Consider the following 21,557-nt stretch of genomic DNA (forward strand, 5'->3'; position numbering starts at 1 on the left):
AAACTAAACTTCCTAAAACTCGGTTCTAATGAAGTCATTTTCCTTTAAAAAAAAAAAAAAAAAAAAAAAAAAAACTTCGAAGACATTTGCCTCTATTTCTGCAGCTATCAACATTTCCTATCAAATAAAATCCTAATTCTTTTTACCTATTATTTCTTCTTTATGGTCTCTAGGCTGTCTACTATTCTTTCCTGATTTTAAACCCCTGCCAGGCAGAGTTGCCATCTATGCCTGTTTAAAGTCTACACAGCCCTGGTGGCCCAGGCCACAAACATTTCCACAAAGCCCTCCATTTTCACAATTAGAAGCTCTCTTCCTCCCCTTTCTTTCACACTGCTTTTTTTTTTTTTTTTTTTTTTGGAGACAGGGCCTCACTCTGTGTCACCCAGGCTGGAGTGCAGTGCCATGAACATGACTCACTGCAGCACTGACATCCGAGGCTCAAGCAATCTTCCCACCTTAGCCTCCTAAGTAGCTGTGGTAACAGGCGTATACCACTATGCCCAGCTAATTTTTTTATTTCCCATTCTAGAGACGAGGTCTCACCATGTTACCCAGGCTAATCTCGAACTCCTAGCCTGAAGTGATCCTCCTGCCTCAGCCTCCCAAAGTGCTGGGATTACAGGCGTGAGCAACCGTCCCCAGCAGTAGGTTCTTAAATACTGGATTTTATTTTAAATTTTGTATTATATAAGTTTTGTGCCATTTCTTGTTTGTTTTCTGAGACACAGTCTTACTCTGTCACCCAAGCTGGAGTGCAGTGGCACAATCTTGGCCCACCATAACCTCCGCCTCCCAGGGTTCAAGCAATTCTCCCGCCTCAGCCTCCTGTGTAGCTGGGACTACAAGCGCGTGCCACCACGTCTGGCTAATTTCTGCATTTTTAGTAAAGACGGGGTTTCACCATGTTGGCCAGGCTGGTCTCAAACTCGACCTCAGGTGATCCGCCTGCCTCTGCCTCCCAAAGTGCTGGGATTACACGTATGAGCTACCATGCCTGGCCCTCTTTCAAATTACTTTATACCTCCCCTGAGACATTTGTCACACTCTGCCTTGGTACGACAGGCAAGAACCTTAACTCTTTAACTAGATGTGAAACACCTGATAGAAGGAACATTTTAAGCCTCTTGATGTTCCCCACAGATGTCCAATGACTTTAGTCCTAGCATCTGTCAGACAAGAGAAATATTTCAAAATACTACAATGTGTCTTTCTTAGAGAAAAGCATAGGAGTACAATCTCTGGAAAAAAATAAATGCAGTAAGATTTGATAGCTGATTTTCCCCTCACACTTAGCAAAGGTCATCAGATAGAAAATACATGACAAGAGAAAGAAGCAATACACTGACCCCTCACTAGTAATTGTTATACATGATACACACCTGTTAGCCCAGTTTACATCAGCACTCTTTGGAGAACCCAAAGAGTGTTGCATTATAATAAAGATGGCTTTGAAAATAAATTTTAATATTACATCAAAAGTTTAGTACACTGATCTCACAGACTTTTTTTTAAGAAAACTGAAGGATTTCACATCTCTCAGGAATAGAGCCCCTGGCACTCAGATATCAGTATCCTGTAGAACAGGTCCTGGTATCACAAACAAATCAGGTATTCTCTGCATTCCTGATGTTTCTTCAGTATGTAGTGAGATCTTACCTGCTTACTTCCCCCACCCCCAAAAACCCAAGTATCTTAAACTTGCTTTACTAAAATGTACTTTCCCCCCCTTTACTTATTTGCCAAGTATTAATATATGCAAACTATATTTGCAACACAAAGCTTATTGAAACATGAGCAAAATGTACACATATCTAATCAATTTTCTTTTTAATAAAATATAACAAATTCGCATGTCTTTAAAAGGCCCTAATGTAAGAACAAAAATATTGCTTTCAAGAATGTCAAATGATATTTAAAAGGAAATGTCCAGCCAGGCACACTGGCTCATGCCTGTAATCCCAGCACTTTGGGAGGCTGAGGCAGGCGGATCACCTGAGGTCAGGAGTTCGAGACCAGCCTGGCCAACATGGTGAAACCCCATCTCTACTAAAAATTGAAAAATTAGCTGGGTGTGGTGTCGTGCACCTGTAATCCCAGCTACTCGAGAGGCTGAGGTAGAAGAATTGCTTGAACCTGGGAGGCAGAGGTCGCAGTGAGCCAATATCATGCCACTGCATTCCAGCCTGGGAGACAAAGCGAGACTCCATCTCAAAAAAAAACAAAAAAAAAAAAAAAAAAGAAAAGAAAAGAAGTGTCCTACTTTTGAACTAAGATTATAATCATTTTATTAGTACTATACTAAGTAGACAATAATAGACTTAAGTCAGAAAGACCTGATTTTTAATCCAGACTCTGTCACTTATTATATGATTTACTTCCTTCATCTATAAAACAGAGCTACTACTTAGCTCATGGAGATGTGTGTGAGGTTAAAGCACACTGAAGTGCCTAGCACTGAAAGATGTTTGCTATTATCATCAAGTGAACTTAAGTTATTTAAACTTTGAGCCTCAGCTTAATCATGAAGCAGTAAATAATAAGACTTTCATTTTACTCTATCCTTATCGATTAAATAACTGGCAAATTATAGGTTTTCATACTGGACTTCTCAAGTTCTAGTCTTAATATGTAGGTTAAAATTTTTGTTTTTCTTTAACAGAATTAGTTTGCAGTTTATCAACTTCTTTTATCATCACTGCAGTTCAAGTGTCCAAATGGTGCTCTAAAGTATTATGGTATGTATCAATCCGAGATCTTCAAATAAGATCTTCAAATAAGATTTCAATCAGCATTTCCTTCCAAGAAAGCGTTCTCTCACCAAAGATGGCTCAAGATCATTCCAGCAACCCACTCCTTCAGGTCCTGCTCGTACATTACCAATTGCTAAAGAAATACATTTGTCTTGTCCATCTCACATATAATTATATATTATGCTATATATAATTCCATTACCTCTTTTTCTTTAATTCCAATTATTCCCTAATGCTCAGTACAGACACCACCAGAAATAAAATACAATTTGGGACAGCGAAAAAAACTTCTGGATGGGCAGGTCATGCCAGTCCTAATACCTGATCTTTCTAGCACTAGCTGTACATGCTCTTAAAGAAATTACTTAATAAAATAACAATATTAGTTCATATTTGTATGGCAGTTTAGAGTTTTCAAATACTGTATCATTTGAGCCTCAAGAAAAAGCTCATAAGGTATCCAAAGCAAGCATTATTATTTTTGTTAAGCCAAAGAAACTGAAAATTTTGAAACAATAATAAGTAATTTTAAAAACTAGTTTCCCTTGCTGAGCACTGACTATATACTTAAAACTATTCTGGGTATCACAATGCATAAAAGAAGTACAATACAATCCCTGTATGGTTACATTCTAATGTCACAGAACATCTTACAGCTATTGCTTGGAACTTCCTTTTCTTCTTCCTTTCCCTAGCCTTTGAAGAAGCTAATGCTGCTTGGGGGTTGTTCTATATCTTATATCAACTATCAGAATAAAAGTTTAAAAGGCTAGAGCGTTTTAAAGGATATTCCTTTTGACCCAGGAATCACAATTCCATGGTATTATTTTAAGGGAACACAGAAGTAAGCACTGTTTGTAACAATAAAAAACAGGAAACAGGATAATTAGCAAATATCAGAGAACAGTTAATAAACTGTGGTCTGTTCAACAGAATACTATACACATATTGTAAATGATACTGATCCGTATTTACAGACACAGAAGCAGTTCTATGATAAATGATTAAATGAAAAGAGCAAGCATCTGATTACATATCATAAAAATACAAATATATTCAAATGTTCACTCTGAAAGGTTATATATTAAATGTTAATCTCAGAGTAAGAATATCGTAACTTTTTTCTTTCTACTTCTCCAGACTTTATAAATTTTACAATGAATATTATTTATTAATGAAGAAATCATAAATCTTTTTTTAAAAAAGAAATAAATCAAAAACTTCAAGTTATTTCCCATTGTAATGTGAATATATCTCTCCATTTCAGAAGAATGAGATGTGCATACCAGGAGTTCATCCATGCTAGTTTGACATTTCTCAAGGTTTATCCGTTTGATTGCCACTTTCTCCTTTTTAGGGGCACAATAAGCTGCTTGGACCACAGCAGTTGCTCCACTCCCTAAAAACAAATACATAAAAGAGTAAATAAGTAGATGAATATATAAGAATATGACATTTCTAATTCCCATACAATTTAAACAAGAGTAATCCTTACCTTGTTCCTACAATGCCTAAAAGATACAGAAAAACACTCTAAAGAGTGTCAGTTAAAACAAAAGCCTCAACCATTTCATACGTATTGCCAATAAATACCAGTGCAAAAAAAATGTCAAAACTGCTAGTATTCCAGTTCCAGGATACAATGGCATAGGCTCACATTTCCTCACTCTTCCCCTCCAAATGCAACTAAATAGCCTAAAAATAATTCAACAATCAAAAGAGGACTCCGAAAGGTAGAAAGAGAGAGGCAGACTAGTTAGGGATCTCAAGACTTCAAGAAAACACCACAGTAAGTTCACTGGGTTTTCCCTTTGTCTCCCAAATATCCCAGACTGGACACAAGAGAGGCTTGTAAACTGGAATGAACACTACGAATGGATGGATCAGGCAGATAAAGACAAATAAATAAATGAGAAAACTCTGCTGTCTCTGGCCAACAGTCTATGAAAGGGGCAGCTCAGCAGAGACCTAGTGGAGAGATACATTTTCCAGTCCCCACCCAGGACAGTGGTGAACCCAATCCACCCCAACATCAGCAGGGTCTCCACACTATGCTTCAAACAGTAGCAGGCCAGATTCACCACAGTGCCAGTCAGGTGTCTGCCCCACACACATGGCAATGTCAAGCCAATCTGCCCTTAGCAGCAGCAGAGCCAGGACCCCACATCCACAGGTCAGTCCAGGCAGCTGCAGAGATAGAACGGGAGCTCTAGCGGTGCCAAAAGAATAAAACAGAAAAAAATAGCATTGCAAGAGATCTGAAAACTGAATTACCATAGGATTACAGCTCACAAAAATAGGACAGGAGCTATACACTAAACTTAAATAGGGTAACTGCCTATTAAAAGAGAAGAATAAAAGAGGATCAAGAGTCTCAGCCAGGTGCGGTGGCATGCACCTGTAATCCTAGCTAATCAGGAGGCTGAGGAAAGAGGATCATCTAAGGCCAGGAGTTAGAAACCAGCCTGGGAACATAGCAAGACCCTTTCTCATTAACGAAAAACAAAACAAAAGAGTCTCCTAACATAATAACCTAAATGCCCAAAGTACAATTAAAAAAAAAAAAAAAATGACGTGTCATACCAAGAACCAGGAAAAGCACACTTGAATGAGAAAAGAAAAAAGACGACCATACGATCATACTGATGCCAACACCAAGATAAATCAGATGTTGGAATTATCTGACAAGAATTTTAAAGCAGCCATCATAAAGGTGCTTCTACAAACAACTACAAAATCTTCTGAAACAGGCCGGGCGCGGTGGCTCACGCCTGTAATCCCAGCACTTTGGGAGGCCAAGGTGGGCGGATCACGAGGTCAGGAGATCGAGACCATCCTGGCCAACATAGGTAAAACCCCATCTCTACTAAAAATACAAAAATTAGCTGGGCGTGGTGGTGCACACTTATAGTCCTAGCTACTTGGGAGGTTGAGGTGGGAGATCACTTGAGCCTGGGAGGCAGAGGTTGCAGTGAACCAAGAACAGGCCACTGCACTCCAGCCTGGGAGACACAGTGATACTCTGTCTCAAAAAAAAAAAAAAAAAAAAAAGTTGGAGTTATACAGACATGAGCCAGGGAGCAAATACTGACATATGCTTAAAAACACTGTTTTCATTATGAAAACATACTAAGTGACGCCAGGCACAAAAATCCATATATAGTATGATTTCAATTATATGAAATACCAAGATTATAAAAATCCATTGAAGCAGAAAGTAGATCAGTGGTTACCAGGGTCTGGAGGGAAGGAGAAATGGGGAGTACAGCTAATGGGTACAGTTGACCCATGAACAATGTGAATTTGAACTGCATGAGTCCACTTACATAAGATTTTTTCCAGCCAGGAACAGTGTTTCACGCCTGTAATCCCAGCACTTCAGGAGGCTAAGGCTGGCGGATCACTTGAAACCGGAGTTCGAGACCAGGCTGGCCAACATGGCGGAACCCTGCCTTTACTAAAAATATAAAAATTAGGCTGGGCGCAGTGGCACGCCTGTAATCCCAACACTTTGGGAAGCCGAGGTGGGCAGATCATAGTGGGTCAGGAGATCAACACCATCTGGCCAACATAGTGAAAACCTGTCTCTACTAAAAATACAAAAATTACCCAGGCATGGTGGCATACGCCTGTAGTCCCTGCTACTTGGGAGGGTGAGGCAGGAAAATCACTTGAACCCGGAAGGCGGAGGTTACAGTGAGCTGAGATTGCACCACTGCCCTCCAGCCTGGGCAACAGAGCAAAACTCCATTTCAAAAAAGAAGATTATTTCCAATCAAATGCAGATGAAAAATACAGTATTCACAGGATGAGAAACTCATATATGGAGGGCTGACTTTTCACACAATGAGGGTTCTGCAGGACTAACTGCAGGACTTAAGTATGCATGAATTTGGGTATACTTGGGATTCCTGGAACCAGTCACCCACATATACTGAGGGACAACTGTACACTGTTTCTTTTGGAGTTATGAAAACATTCTGGAATTAATGGTGATGGTTGTACAACTCTGTAAGGATGCTGAATTGTACACTTTAAAAGGGTAAATTTTATGGTGTGTGAATTGTATCTCAATAAAGCTGTTATAGGCCAGAAATAATGGCTCACGCCTGTAATCCTAACACTTTGGGAGGCCAAGGTGAGAGGACTGCTTGAGTTCAGGAATTTGAGACCAGCATGGGCAACATAGCAAGACCCTGTCTATGAAAAATTTTAAAATTAGCCAGGCCAGGGGTGGGATGTGAGTCCAGTACTTTGGGAGGCCAAAGTGGATGGATCGCTTGAGCCCAGGAGTTCAAGACCAGCCTGGGCAACATAGTGGGACTCCATCCCTACAAAAATACAAAATTTAGCCAGGCGTGGTGGTGCACATGTGTAGTCCCAGCTACTAGGGAGACTGAGGTAGGAGGATCGCCTGAGCCTGGGAGGTTGAGGCTGCAGCCACTGCACTCCAGCCTGGGTGACAAAGCAGGACCCTGTCTCAAAAAAAAAAAAAAAAGCCACGTGTGGTGGTGCACGTCTGTAGTCCCACCTAGTCTGGAGCCTAAGGTGGGGAGGATCACTTGAGCCTGGGAGTTTGAGGCTGCAGTGGGCCATAATCACACCACTGCACTCCAGCCTGAATGACAGAGAGAGACTCCATCTCGAAAGTAAAAGAAAATAAAATAAAGCTGTTATTTAAAAATCCTTTCAAATGTGCCAACACATTTCTAATACTAATGTGCTACAAACATTAAAAATTTAACATGAGGCCGGTGTGGTGGCTCATGCCTACAGACCTAGCACTTTGGGAGGTCAAGGCAGGCAGATCACTTGGGCTCAGGAGTTTGAGACCAGCCTGGGCCACATGGCAAAACTTCATCTCTACAAAAAAAAAAAAAAAAAAAAAAATAGCTGGATATGGTGATGCAGGCCTGTAGTCCCAGCTACTTGGGAGGCTGAAGCAGGAGAATCGCTTGAACCCAGGAGGCAGAGGTTGCAGTGAGCTGAGACTGCCCCACTGCACTCCGCCTGGGTGACAGAGCAAGACTCTGTCTCCAAAATATATATATATGTATGTGTATATATATGTATATATGTGTACATATGCGTGTATATGTATGATTTACACATATAACTATATAATTCAACAGAATTTGTGTTTGTTACATTTAAATTCATTTGAAAATCTCTCAGTAAAGCCACACAAACACAACCATAGGCAACACCAACATGGATAAATCCAAATCACAGTTCTGACAAACTAAGTAAAAACTCTGCACACAGCTGGGCGCAGTGGCTCACACCTGTAATAACAGCACTTTGGGAGGCCGAGGCAGGCGGCTCACTTGAGCCAAGGAGTTTGAAACCAGCCTGGCCAACATGGTGCATCCCCGTCTCTATTAAAACAATACAAAAATTAGCTGGGTGTCGTCGCACACGTCTGTACTGCCCATTATTCAGGAGGCCGAGACACAAGAATTGCTTGAAACTGGGAGGCAGAGGTTGCAGTGAGCTGAGATTGCACCACTGCCCTCCAGCCTGGGCAACAGAATAAGGCTCTGTCTCAAAAACGAAACAAAGAAGTAATGGCACAAAACTCACATAATGAAAAATTTTAAATAAAATTCAATATTTAAGAACACACTTCTGGCAGTGGTGGCTCACATGTATAATCTCAGCACTTTGGGAAGCTGAAGCAGGAGGACCATTTGGGGCCAGGAGTTCGAGACCAGCCTGGGCAACACGGTAAGACCCCGTCTCTAAAATGAAAAATAAAAATATTAGCCGGGTGTGGTGGTGCACACCTGTAGTCCCAGCTACTTGGCAGGCTGAGGTGGAAGAGTGCATGGGCCCAGGAGATCAATGCTACAGTGAGCCATGTTCGCACCACTACACTCCAGCCTGGGTGACAGAGTGAGACCTTGCCAAAAATAAAAATAAAAAAAGACAGAGAAAGAAAGGAAATAAAAAAGAAAAGAACATATTTAGCATTCAATAACATCATCCCATAGCGTACATAAACAACTCTGACAACAGTTTAGGAACATTAACTTTTACTGGATAAAAAATCATCCAACAGGCTACTATTGAAATAGTTTGCAGTTGATCTGTTTCTTGGCTGAGCTCCCTTTGTTATGTGTATAAAACAGAGAGACAGAATGGTAGTGCTTGCCATTAAGTTCCATCCCTCTCACATCCTATCCTCTTAATTATTTCTGAATAGAAACCCTGAAGAAAGTTTAACTGCTTTCTCCTGCCTTCAGTGAGATGCCACTGGCTGATTCTTGGAAACACCAGGAATAGGAGAAGTAAGCTAATCATGCTGGTCACAAATCTACAAGAAAGGCATTTCTCAAGTCACAGGAGACATAACATGACCTCTGCAAGGTACCTTTGGGCCCAGATAACAGACATCTTCTAATATGTAAATGTGTTCATTGATTCTTTACAATATTTTTACAAATGTACTATCCAGTGGTATTCTTTTTAACCAGTATTAGTTCTCAAACCAGCTATTCTACCCCTGAATAATCTAACGCTGATTGATTTAACTTACATATACAAAACCTGAAATATATTAATAGCACGTCCTATGTAAACCAAAACCATGCTGGGGTTAAAAATGTAGATAAAGAAATGTTTGATTTTAACTTTAGTTATTATTTTCTAGTCATCAGTAAACACAATCAATTTCACTAATAACAAAATACCAAACATACGTATTAGCAATCATAATTGTTTAGATACTAAAGTATCTTTCTTTCACTCAAAGATTCATTCACTTAATGAACAAATCTTCTCACGAGCAAGATATTACGCTCTGGTGTGATTTAACAAATGGTCAGATGACAAGATGCTAATGTTTCCCACACCCATTGATAAACAGGAACTTGCAGGCTTCAGTTCTTCTATGCTAACAGTCACTTTCATCCATCTTCACATTATCTTCCCAAAACAAATGTTAAAATAATCTTCAGCAATTGAAAAATATTTTAAGGTTCTAACATAAAAGATTTTGGTAACACGGTAAAAACTCACTACTTTCAACACTAATTCAGAATAATCAATGATGTTCTCTCATTAGAAAAAAATTTACTTCATAGAAAATAGCAATTAGTAATGTAAATAAGATATGGAAGAATATCTAAAAGTTTTATCATAATTATTTTAACTATTTTCCAATATTTTTCAATAATCTAATAATATAAAAGGATTAAAGATACAAATAAAAAATTTCATCTCTTCTTCAAAGCAGGGTTCCTTAATACACTTTTTTAACAATTTACTGGGTTTACCATCATTTTTATTGATGTAAATAGGATCAAATAGAAAATATTAGTATACACTGCACACAACAAAAACAGAAGTTATCTGTAAAACTGTTACTTCAGTATAAATATTCATACATACCGGTAAAAGGTATCTGTTAGGAATGGTTTAGTCTGCTATAACAGGATGTTTTAGAAAAAAAAGATTTTAAAAAGAACAAAAGGAATGGTTTAGTCAAAGTGTGAAATGCCCTTGACTAAGCAGTGGCCTAATCTGAATACTAATACCATGGAAAATTTTAAACAATTTGCAATAAAACAACGTAATTCAGCCTTTCACTATTTCACATTGGCACGCATCCTCAATGCCCCATCCTACATCCTCACTTCTTCCTCTCTTCTGTCCTCTCCTAGTTAGTTCTTTAACTGCAACCAACGTTAGCATACATCACACAGCAGAATAAATTAATGTGCGGAAAATATGGATGAACCTTCTCTTTAAATCTTTCAAACTAAGTAACTCTACTTCTTGAGACAGAGAAGGATCTGCCCAAGCATGAGCAGGACTAAGAAAAAATTTCAGTCTCTCTCCGCTTTACTAGACTTAGAAATTTGAGAGAGAACCGGGCCAGGCACTGTGGCTCCCGCCTGTAGTCTCAGTGCTTTGGGAGGCCAAGTCAGGCAGATCACTTGAGCTGAGAAGTTTGACACCAGCCTGGCCAACATGGTAAAACTTACAAAATCTACAAAAACTACAAAAATTAGCTGGGCGTGGTGGCACACACCTGTAGTCCCAGCTACTTGGGAAGCTAAAGTGGGAGGATGGCTGGAACCTGGGAGGCAGAGGTTGCAGTGAGCCATGAACATGCTGCTGCACTCCAGTCTGGGCAACAGAGCGAGACCCCAGCTCAAAAATAATTTTTTTTAAAAAAGAGAGAAATAATGTAAAAATAGATATTCCTGTGAGGATAAAAATGAATTAAATGAATCAAATCAAATGAACACATTTTCCCCAAAATTGTGTCCAGCCATCACTATAATAGGCTTATAGTCTAAAGATTTTAAAGTACATTTTAGGAAGGTTTTGCATTCACTAAAGAAAAGCACTAGCCCAGGCTGTTTGTTTTGAAAGATGACTAAAGCATTGTCACCTGAACCATGCAAAACATCAGAATTTACAATTTTGTTAACCCCTTTTCTAAACAGGGTCTCTTGTCAGAGTCATGTTGAAAATTAACTAGCAAAACAGCTGTAAGAATAGTCATCATCATAAAAATCATGCTATTCTGTCCATACAAAGATGAAAATAAAGACACACTGCCATATGCTTCAAGTAATTATTCAAGCAGCCTGATGGTTTTGCAATGAATCATCACTCACTCTCCTGTTCACTCTGGTGATCTCCCATCTGAGCGGATGACAACTCCATTCTTCTAGATGCTCTAGCCAAAAATCTTGGAATCATCTCATCTTTCCTTTCTCTCACATCTAATCCAAGAGCAAATCCTCTAACTTCAAAAAATATGCTATATCCAGAATCTGATCTCTTCTCACCATCTCCACTACTGCTTCTCTCCCCTGGATAACCTCCTTCCACCCTTGTGCCCTTATAAAACTATTCTTCATATTGCAGCCTGAGGTGTTTGTTTGTTTGTTTGTTTTTGAGACAGTGTCTCATTCTGTCACCCAGGCTGGAGTGCAATGGCACAATCTCGGCTCACTGCAACCTCTCACCCAAGTTCAAGTGATTCTCATGCCTCAACCTCCCAAGTAGCTGGGATTACAGACATGCACCACCAAACCCAGCTAATTTTTGTATTTTTATAGAGATGGGGTTTCACCATGTTGGCCAGGCTGGTCTCAAACTCCTGGAATCATGGGATCCACCCGCCTCCGCCTCCCGAAGTGCTGGAATTACAGACAAGGCACCTCGCCCGGCCTGCAGCCTGAGTTTTAAAATGTAAGTCAGGTCATGTTAAATCTCTGTTCAAGGCCAGGCGCGGTGGCTCAAGCCTGTAATCCCAGCACTTTGGGAGGCCGAGACGGGCGGATCACAAGGTCAGGAGATCGAGACCATCCTGGTTAACATGGTGAAACTCCATCTCTACTAAAAAAAATACAAAAAATTAGCCGGGTGTGGTGGTGGGCGCCTGTAGTCCCAGCTACTCTGGAGGCTGAGCCAGGAGAATGGCGTGAACCTGGGAGGTAGAGTTTGCAGTGAGCCGAGATCACGCCACTGCACTCCAGCCTGGGCAACAGAGCAAGACTCCTTCTCAAAAAAAAAAAAAAAAAAAAAAAAAAAATCTCTGTTCAAAACCCTGCAACGATTTTCAATCTTACTCAAAGCAAAAGCCAAGTTCCTACAATAACTTACAACCTGACAATCAGGACCACGCATCCATACCACCTTACCTTTCTAACCTCTTCACACCTATCTGTCTCTTCACCTTCTGATATACTCTGCTCTAGCTGCCCTCACACCTCCTTAGCATTCCTTAATCCCATCAGCATGCTTCTACTTCAGAACATTTGTTCTTGTTGTCTTCTGCTTGGAACAAACTTCCTGCAGATAACCACGTCATTCACTTCTTCACCTTCTTTGGGTCTTTCCTCAACTGTCACCTTCTCAGAGAGGTTTTCCCTGACCTAAAACTGAAACCCCACCTCCATTCCTAGCAGTCCCTAACCGCTTTCCTGCTTTTTCTTCTTCTTTAGAGTTTCTAGATTATAAACTCTGTAAAAGCAGGCATTTTTTGTGTTTGCTTCACTGTTTTATCTCCAGCATCCAGAACAGTGCCTGGTACATAACAGGAGTTCAATAAATATTTGCTGAATGAATTAATCAAATAGTGGGGTATATTTTCAAGGAAAAAAAAAATCTTGTTTGGGAAAGAACAAACACAGAAATAGCCCAGTCTTCATGGGTGTTATTTCATTGTCACCATCATGTACATTAACATTCACTGAGCATCCATTCTGTGTGCCAAGTCTATGCTGAGTACTTTCTTTACTTACATTTCTTCTTTTCATCTAATCATTACAATAATCCCATGCGATAGGTTCATGGTCTTACAAGGCAATGTAAGTAAAGCAATGTAATTAAGGTAAAACTTAGGTCATACAATTAGTTAGGCAGAGTAGGGCCTAGAAATAAGAACTACCTGAGTTTCAATACTTTGCTCTTAATTGGTAGGCATCTGCCTCTTCAGATTAAAGCTAACATTTATTAATTGAATTTTATGCATCAAGTTAAATTATTTACTTGCAATACCCTATTTAACTATTATCATTTAAAAAAAAAAAAAGAGGCCAATATTCTTAGTTGCTTAGCCAACATACAATTTCCCCTTCTTTAGTAAGAGAATCCTGACCTATTTTGTTTGAAGTAATAATGTGTCCAGCTAAAGCTTCATTTCCCAGCCCCCCTTGCAAATGACCAAATTATATAGTTCTGGCCAGTAAAATAGAAGTGGAAGTCACTGAGAAAGGACTCCAGGAAAGAAAGTCTTTTGAAAGAAAGCCAACTCAGCTTCATGTGTCTTTGTCCTTTTGCCATATTCTTCTGGACTAGAACACAAGCATGAGTCTAGAGGTGGAACAACCATCTTCCAACTATGAGAAGGAGAGTCACCTGCTAAGTGTGGTGGCATGAAAAAAAACTAGGAGCCTGGGTGCCTGACAGCACCTAGGCTGCCACCTCCAGTCTTCTTGTTATATAAGGGGGGAAAAAGATTTTATTAAGCCACTATTATTTCTATTTTCCCCACATGCAGAGAAATGTAAGCCCTAGTTGATAGAACACTATGAGGTTGTTGGCCCAATGCTGGCCTCATAGAAAATGTCACCTTAGCTGAGTCTCCCAATAAGCGGAAAAATACACTATTAAGCACCACTCTATTGAAAGCATGAAGTCCTTCACATTTATGGAGGCGCTAAAGGTAAGGCCCTGGAATCTGTACTTGAAAACCACAACTTTAGACTCAAAATGTGTGGCTAGTAAACAATTAATGAAAATAAAAAGGGAACGTCAAGAATAGAAATATATTGCACTGCCTTCACCAAAGTGTCAAAACTAGGTGAATCATACCTTAAACCTAGTATGAAGTTTTCAATTTTCTAGTCTGAGGTAAACAGTGAATACTCATTGAGACTTTTCACAGTGCAGGGCAATAAAAGCTAACTGGCACAGCCCTCTCTGCCATTATATTGTATTATTAGCAATATCATGGTTACAGTTATACTACCATGTCCAACATAAATCCCTAAATCCATCTAAACCTGAATGAGGCCTGGACTAAGAAAAAAAAAAAGATGCAAAAATAAAATAAAATAAATGCAATAATATTCCAATAAGTATTAAAAACAGATTCAAAATATTGTGTTACAAGATTTCACATCACATAGGATTTCATATTTCATGGCAATACCAAAAATTGGGAAATATGAGGACAAGAGAAAGGGTAAAAAAAGGTCAGAGATAATAACAACTATCATTTTATACAAGCTAAACACTTCCCACAAATAATGACACTCAACCTATATAACAACCCCAATGACAGAGGTGCTATTCTCCCCAGTATACAAAAAGCTGACATGGAAACTAATTACATAATTTGTCTAAGATCACATAACTAGTAAGAGGCAATGCCAGAATTTGAATCTGGGTCAGTCTAACCCCAAAGCCCAAATTGTTACAGCTGCTTCAACACATGCCAAATACAGTATAACACATGCTCAGAAATTCTAATCTAAGACTAAGGGCTCAAAAATACTGAAAGATCAATGATTAATTGTGAGAAGGACACTAACATCTTTTACACATAATCATACTTAAAGAACTTCAAATCTTGCCAAAGCATGCTTAAGGCGATACGATTCTTAAAAAAAAAAAAAAAAGCCCTTGAATTTTCAGTCTACAGGCTTTTAGTATGTTCCCAGGAGGAGATTCTGTTCTCTGTAGGACTTTACCAGAAAGACGAAGAACAAAACAGAATGTGAGAAACAATCCCATAAATAGTATAGTGCTAAGAAGCAAATGTGAAAGAAATTACAGTTCAAATAAACAGATTACAGTTCAAATAAATGTATGTGTTTTGATGGAGATGACACCATTACACTGATTTCTCTAGAAAAAATCCTTTGAAAACAAAATTTAAATGATCCCAAAACCTTTTTTCTAGATTTTAATCATTTGTTTCCTGAAAAAGTTGAGTGTAACCTGAAATCGCAAAGATTCATTTTGAAGACCACAGCTTATTACAAATTACTATGTACCAAACATTTTGGTGTGGAAGCAAAGTTAGAATAAGAATACAACGCTTTACTGAAACTTGCTACTTGTACTAGGCTGTAGATCAAGGAAAAAAATTTTTTTCTCCCTGTTGGGAAAATGGAGAGAGGCTGTAAGGAGTAGACTGGAAGGATGTGACAGGTGTGGAATATCTATCAGATTTTTTTCACTCTAAGGATAGATACTTCCCTTGGCCAGGCACAGTGCTTCATACCTGTAAATCCCAACACTTTAGGAGGCTAAGGTGGGAGGATCGCTTGAGCCCAGAAGTAGAGACCAGCCTGGACAACATATCAGACCCTGTCTCTACAAAAAATAAAACTATGAGGCGGGCATGGTGGCACGTGTCTGTAGACCAGCTACTGGGGAGGCCAAGGCAAGAGGATCACTTGAGCCAGGAGTTCGAACAGTGAGACAGTGAGCTGTGATTGCATTTCAGCCTGGGTGACAGAGTGAGACACTGTCTCAAAAAAAAAAAAGCAGGGCAGATATTTCCCTTAATCTGTGAGACAATGTCCCCCATCTTCTAGTTTATATCCAAGAACCAATGTAGATACAGGAACAAAGATCCTGAATTAGGCTACAAGGAGACATAGATGCCAGTATTGGCTCTGCCTCTAATTAGCTATATGGCTTCAGGCAGTCATTTTACCTTTCTGTCTCTGTGTCTTCAACTGTAAAACAAGGTGGTTCACCTTATTTCACACCATACACAAAAATTAACTCAATTTGTATTAGAGGCTTAAATGCAAGAGCTAAAACTAACACTTAAAAGAAACTATAGGATAAAAAAATCTTCACAATGCTGGGTTAGTAAAGATTTCTTAGATACAACACCAACGGCAAAATAAATAAAAGAAAAAAAGTGATAAACATCAAAATTCAAAACTTTTGTACTTTAAAAGACACCATTAAGTAAATGAAAGAGGTCAAGCGCGGGGGCTCACACCTGTAACCCCAACACTTTGGGAGGCTAAAAATACAAAAAATTAGCTGGGTGTGGTGGCACGCACATGTAATCCCACCTACTCGGGAGGCTGAGACAGGAGAATTGCTTGAACCCAGGAAGCAGAGGTTGCAGTGAGCCAAGATCATGGCACTGCACTCCAGCCTGGGTGACAGAGTAAGACTGCAACTCAAAAAAAAAAAAAAGTTAAAATTAAAGAAGGCTAGGCACAGTGGCTCACGCCTGTAATCCTAGCACTTTGGAAGGCTGAGGCAGGCGGATCGCTTGAGCCCAGGAATTTGAGATCATCCTGGGAAATGTGGCGACACTTGGTCTCTACAAAAAACACAAAACTTAGCCAAACGTGGTGGCATGCACCTGTAGTCCCATCTACCAGGGAGGCAGGGGTGGGAGGATCACTTGAGCCCAGGAGGTGGAGGTTGCACTGAATTTGAGATCATCCTGGGAAATGTGGCAAAACTCGGTCTCTACAAAAGACACAAAAATTAGCCAAACATGGTGGCACGCATCTGTACTGCCAGCTACCAGGGAGGCAGGTGTGGGAGGATCACTTGAGGCCAGGAGGTGGAGGTTGCAGTGAGCCCTGTTCATGCCACTGCACTCCACCCTAGGTGACAGAGTAAGACTCAAAAAAAAAAAAAAAAAAAGGAAATGAAAAGAAAAAAAAAATACTACAGATGGGAAAATATTTAAATTAAATCATATATCAGATAAAGGACACATACCCAGAATGAATACATATACCCACACTTCTATAACTCAAAATAAAAAAAAAAAAACCAGCCAGGCACAGTGGCTCACCCCTGTAATCCCAGCACTTTGGGAGGCCAAGGCAGGCGGATCACCTGAGGTCAGGAGTTTGAGATCAGCCTGCCCAACATGGTGAAACCCCATCGCTACTAAAAATACAAAAATTAGCTGGGCATGGTGGCGAACACCTATAATCCCAGCTACTCAGGAGGCTGAGACAGGAGAATTGCTTGAACCCAAGAGGCAGAGTTTGCAGTGAGCTGAGATCTCACCACTGTACTCCAGCCTGGGCAACAGAGCAAGACTCCATCTCAAAAAAAAAAGAAAAGAAAAGAAAAAAGAAAACAACCCAATGGGCAGTCCAACTGGACAAAAGATTTGAACAGATATTTCACCAAAGAAGATCTATGAAAGCCTAATAAATAAGCACATGAAAGGATGTTCGTCATCATTAGTCATTAGGGCAATGCAAATCCAAACAACAATGAGATACCACTTCATAACCACTAGGATGGTTACATGCAAAAAGACAACAAATGTAGAGAAATGAGAACTCTTATAATTACTAGTAGGAACATAAAATGGTACAGTTACTTTGAAAAACAGTTTGGCAGTTTCTTAAACAGTTAAATTTGTGATACAACCCAGCAATTCCACTCCTGGGTATACATCCAAGGAAAACGAAACAAATTCATGGGATGACTTGATGCGAATACTCAAAGCAGCCTTATTCCAAACATCCAAAAAGCAGAAACAATCCAATGCCTATTAACTGGTGTCCAATAAAAAGGAACCATGTACTGCATGGCAGATGGATGAACCTCAAAAAGCATTATGGGAAGTAAAAGAAGCCAAACGCAAAGGACCACATATTATATGATTACATGTATATGAAATGTCCAGAAAGGGCAAATCTATAGAGACAGAAAGTATATTTGTGATTGCCTGGGGCTGGGGGTGGGAACAGGGAGTGACTGCAAATGGACATGAGGCATCTTTCTGGAATGATGGAAATGTTCTAAAATTGGATTGTGGTGATGACTGAACAATTATGTAAATTTACTAAAAGATTATTGAATTGTACATTTTAATCAGGTAAATCTTACGGTATGTAAACTATATCTCAAATTTGTTTTTTTCAAATGAAAAAATGTTTATGCTAAGCGAAAGAAACCAAACATAAAAGACCACATGTTATATGATCCCATTTACACAAATGTCCAAAAAAGGCAAGTCTATAGAGACAAAAAGTAGATTTATGGTTGCCTAAGGCTGGGGGTGGAAAAGGGGATTAACTGTAAGAAAGCACAAGAGATCTCATGGGGATGTTGGAAATACTCTAAAACTGGATTATGGTGAAGACAGTTGTACAACACAGGGAATTTACTAAAAATCACTAAACGTTACACTTAAAATGGGTCAATTTTATATTAAATTATACCTCAGTAAAGCTGTTTTAAATCTATGAAAGATGGTCAAATCACACTGGAGTTCCTAACCATGGACCACTTTGTGAATGTGAGGAACACTAACCCTATCCAGAAGACTGAGAGGCTACCTTTTGCCCACTCACAGACATCCTTAGGGTCTGAGGACACCAAATTAACAAATCACCAAATCTCTAGCGCCTTTGCAACTCTGAAATTCTTTGCCATCTTAACACCAAAGGCTTTGAGAATGACTACAACCACCCTCTTCACCCTAGAAAGATGGACACACTACCAGAAAAAAAATAAAAATAAAAAATAAAAACTCTTTTAAAATGACGATAGGGAACCTCGTCTTTACTTCTCTGGCATCATTTTGGAATCTTCCATTTAATCCTTTTCTTCAATATGAAACTGACTGGCGGAACCAGAAGCAATCAGTTCAGACCGGGAACCAGCTGTCTTTAGAATCAACGAATACACGTCAAAGACCCAATAAATACGTAGCAAGTACACAGGCCCATGAAGTGGCTTAAACAAAGATGTGATGTCTTTATTTAGTCCAGGTTTTTTTTGTTTTGTTTTGTTTTTGTTTTTCCTACACAAACCAATACTGCTTTAAGCCCAGATTGTCTTAAAACAAGAGGCAAGTAAAAAAAATTTTTTTTCACAAAGTTTTTTTAAACCCACAGTGAAATAAACACCGACACTCCCAAGGCAGCTAAGAAGTCTTCAGTTGGTCTTTGTTATAAAACTAATTTTAGGGCAGGATGCTGGCAAAGTAGACAATTCTCCTTCCTCCAATACACAGGTGTCTGCTCATGTCAGTTTGATTGAGCCTGTATAGCTAAACTCACCCCCCCTTTTGATTTCCAAGGTCACTGGGTTATTGTTGTCCAACAAATACTCCCCTCATCCCCAGTCCCCAGCCTCCTCCCAATCCCTAGGCTTCTGTGAGAATTCCAATCTATGTTTGTGCAAGTTTTGGTCTCTGCCAACTGGTATTCCTGGACCCCCTTCAAATCTTTTCACACACCAGCCCAATTTATCGGATCACGTCAAGGCACTATTTGAGGGCCTCCAGTGATACACAAAATTCCAAAATCTGTAGGAAGTCTGAGAAGATCCCTAAGCTCTGGCTCCTCCCTTCCCTCTCTATCCTTGCCAACCTTCCTTCAGGTCCTAAAACATATGAAGCTTTTCCCCTACTCAAGGCCACTGCATCTCCTCATCCCTCTGTAAGGAAAAATCTTGCTGAGGCTCTTAATCCTCACTTCTCATCCTTCAGGGCTCAATTGAAATGTCATCGCCTCTGAAAAAGAATTTTCCTTGAAATCACCCTACCTAGATCTCCAGGTTATTCTCTATCAGAACATCTTGTTTATCTCCTTCATGGCACTTGCCAAAACCTCTTCTTTTTAATTCCGCCCCACCCCCACCCCCCCACCACAGACAGAGTCTCGCTCTGTCGCTCAGGCTGGAGTGCTGTGGTGCGATCTAGGCTTGCTGCAACCTCCACCTCCCGGGTTTAAGGATTCTTCTGCCTCAGCCTCCCAGGTAGCTGGGACTACGGGCGAGCCCCACCACATCCAACTAATTTTTGTATTTTTAGTAGAGACAGGCTTTCACCATATTGGCCAGGCTGGTCTCAATCTCCTGACCTCGTGACCCGCACGCCTCGGCCTCCCAAAGTGCTGGGATTACAGGCGTGAGCCACCACGCCCGGCCCTTTTTAATTCTTTTTGTCTACTTATTTAATGTCTACCTCCTCGACTGGAAAGTCACTCGAAAGGAGTCAGAAGCTGGGTCTCTGTTGCTCAGCGTGGTTCCTGCAGCTTCACCTGGAGGATCCCCAGCTCGCCCCAGCACGGACCGGGAGGAAAAAACTAAAGCAGAAATCGATGGCTGTGCCCACAACTTCAAGATCCCATTTCTCACACAGCCTCGGTAAGGCCTGTCCCACACCTGCAGTTTCCTTCTCTACAAGACACATGGGTCGCTCCTGTCCACACATCGGAGAATGCTGTACACAAATCTCTCCTGAGCCCCCTCAAGCCCCACCCCATCCCACGCCGCCTCACAGGCGCGCGCCTCAAAACCCCCTTCCCGTCTCACACGCGCTCGACACAAGCGTCCCACGAATTTCTGTGAGGGCTGCGCTCCCCGAGCTTCCGCGGATCCCCACGTTCCCGCGTCCCCCGCCGCCCAGCGCCGCGCCTTCCCCCTCCGCGGCGCGTGCTCTCACCGATCACCTCCTGCAGCTCGTAATCGTCCCTGTTGATGGACCAGGGCAGGGCGCTCGAGTCCTCGGACATGACGGCGGCAGCGGCTCGCGGTCCTCCCTCAAACTCGCTGACCTCGCTTGTCTCCTCGCCGCGCGTCTCCCCACCCCCAACAGCCGCCGCCGCGCCCCCACCAATCGTCTCGGAACAGCCACTGGTCGGACGGCGCCAGGGCGCGGGGTCACCGCGCGGCAGAGCGGCGGGGGCTCAGAGCTCCGGCGGACCTCGCCTCCTGCTCCTCTGCGTCCGGCACTGCCCGGCCCAGCCCACGTCCTGTCCTCGGCCTCCGCAGCAGCAGCGACAGAAGCTTTGCCTGGGCCCAGCCCCTCTGTCCCGCCCTCCACCCCAGCCCCACGCACGGGCCAAACTTTCCCTTCTCCCTCCACCTGCCGACACGCAGCGCGCTGACGTCACCGCGCTGGTCACGCCCCACCTCGGGCTCGCCTCCGGCCGCCATCTCCAGTGTGGCTGGATACAAAGTGAGCGAGCTAGAAACCCGAGAAGATGGGAGTTGGCGGTGAAAGGAAAGAAATGCTTAGGTAGAGGTTCATCGAAGGCATCGAAAAGCCTTACGAGAGCCTCAAATAGCACAGAGGCAGTAGCCACACTAAGCATGGCGACCAAAGGGCCGCAAAGTAGAAGGGGCGGAGCCACTTCTAGCGCCTGGAGCGCGTTGCTGGCTCCGTCGTCGCATTCATTGGTTTGTTTGAGAAGGAATCAGAAAAGCAATGGGTGTAGGTAGACGTCAGTCATAAGTTGGTCCCGCCTCCAGGCTCTTAGAGCGCTTCTCCTTGTTAGGGCTGCAGCCCTTCAAGAGCCCCATTACCCCGCTCGTCTT

The 21,557-nt window shown here is 41.3% G+C and overlaps 1 protein-coding gene across 2 annotated transcripts in view; it reads right to left on the reverse strand.

The window, feature by feature from the left end:
- Positions 1–21,097, reverse strand: part of OXSR1 (oxidative stress responsive kinase 1) — a 94,350-nt gene extending 73,253 nt beyond the window's left edge. Inside the window, exons 1-2 of one of the 2 annotated variants that reach the window (XM_010357248.2) lie at positions 20,683–21,097; positions 4,040–4,152 (exon numbers count right to left, since the gene is read on the reverse strand). In XM_010357248.2, coding sequence (XP_010355550.1) covers positions 4,040–4,152; positions 20,683–20,752 — 183 coding nt within the window. In that variant the 5' untranslated portion in view covers positions 20,753–21,097. The remainder of the gene's footprint in view (positions 1–4,039; positions 4,153–20,682) is intronic. The other variant, XM_030930698.1, reaches the window with a different exon arrangement.
- Positions 21,098–21,557: the final 460 nt, after the last annotated feature.

The sequence above is a fragment of the Rhinopithecus roxellana genome, chromosome 1, assembly GCF_007565055.1.
Source record: "Rhinopithecus roxellana isolate Shanxi Qingling chromosome 1, ASM756505v1, whole genome shotgun sequence".
Classification (NCBI taxonomy): Eukaryota; Metazoa; Chordata; class Mammalia; order Primates; family Cercopithecidae; genus Rhinopithecus; species Rhinopithecus roxellana.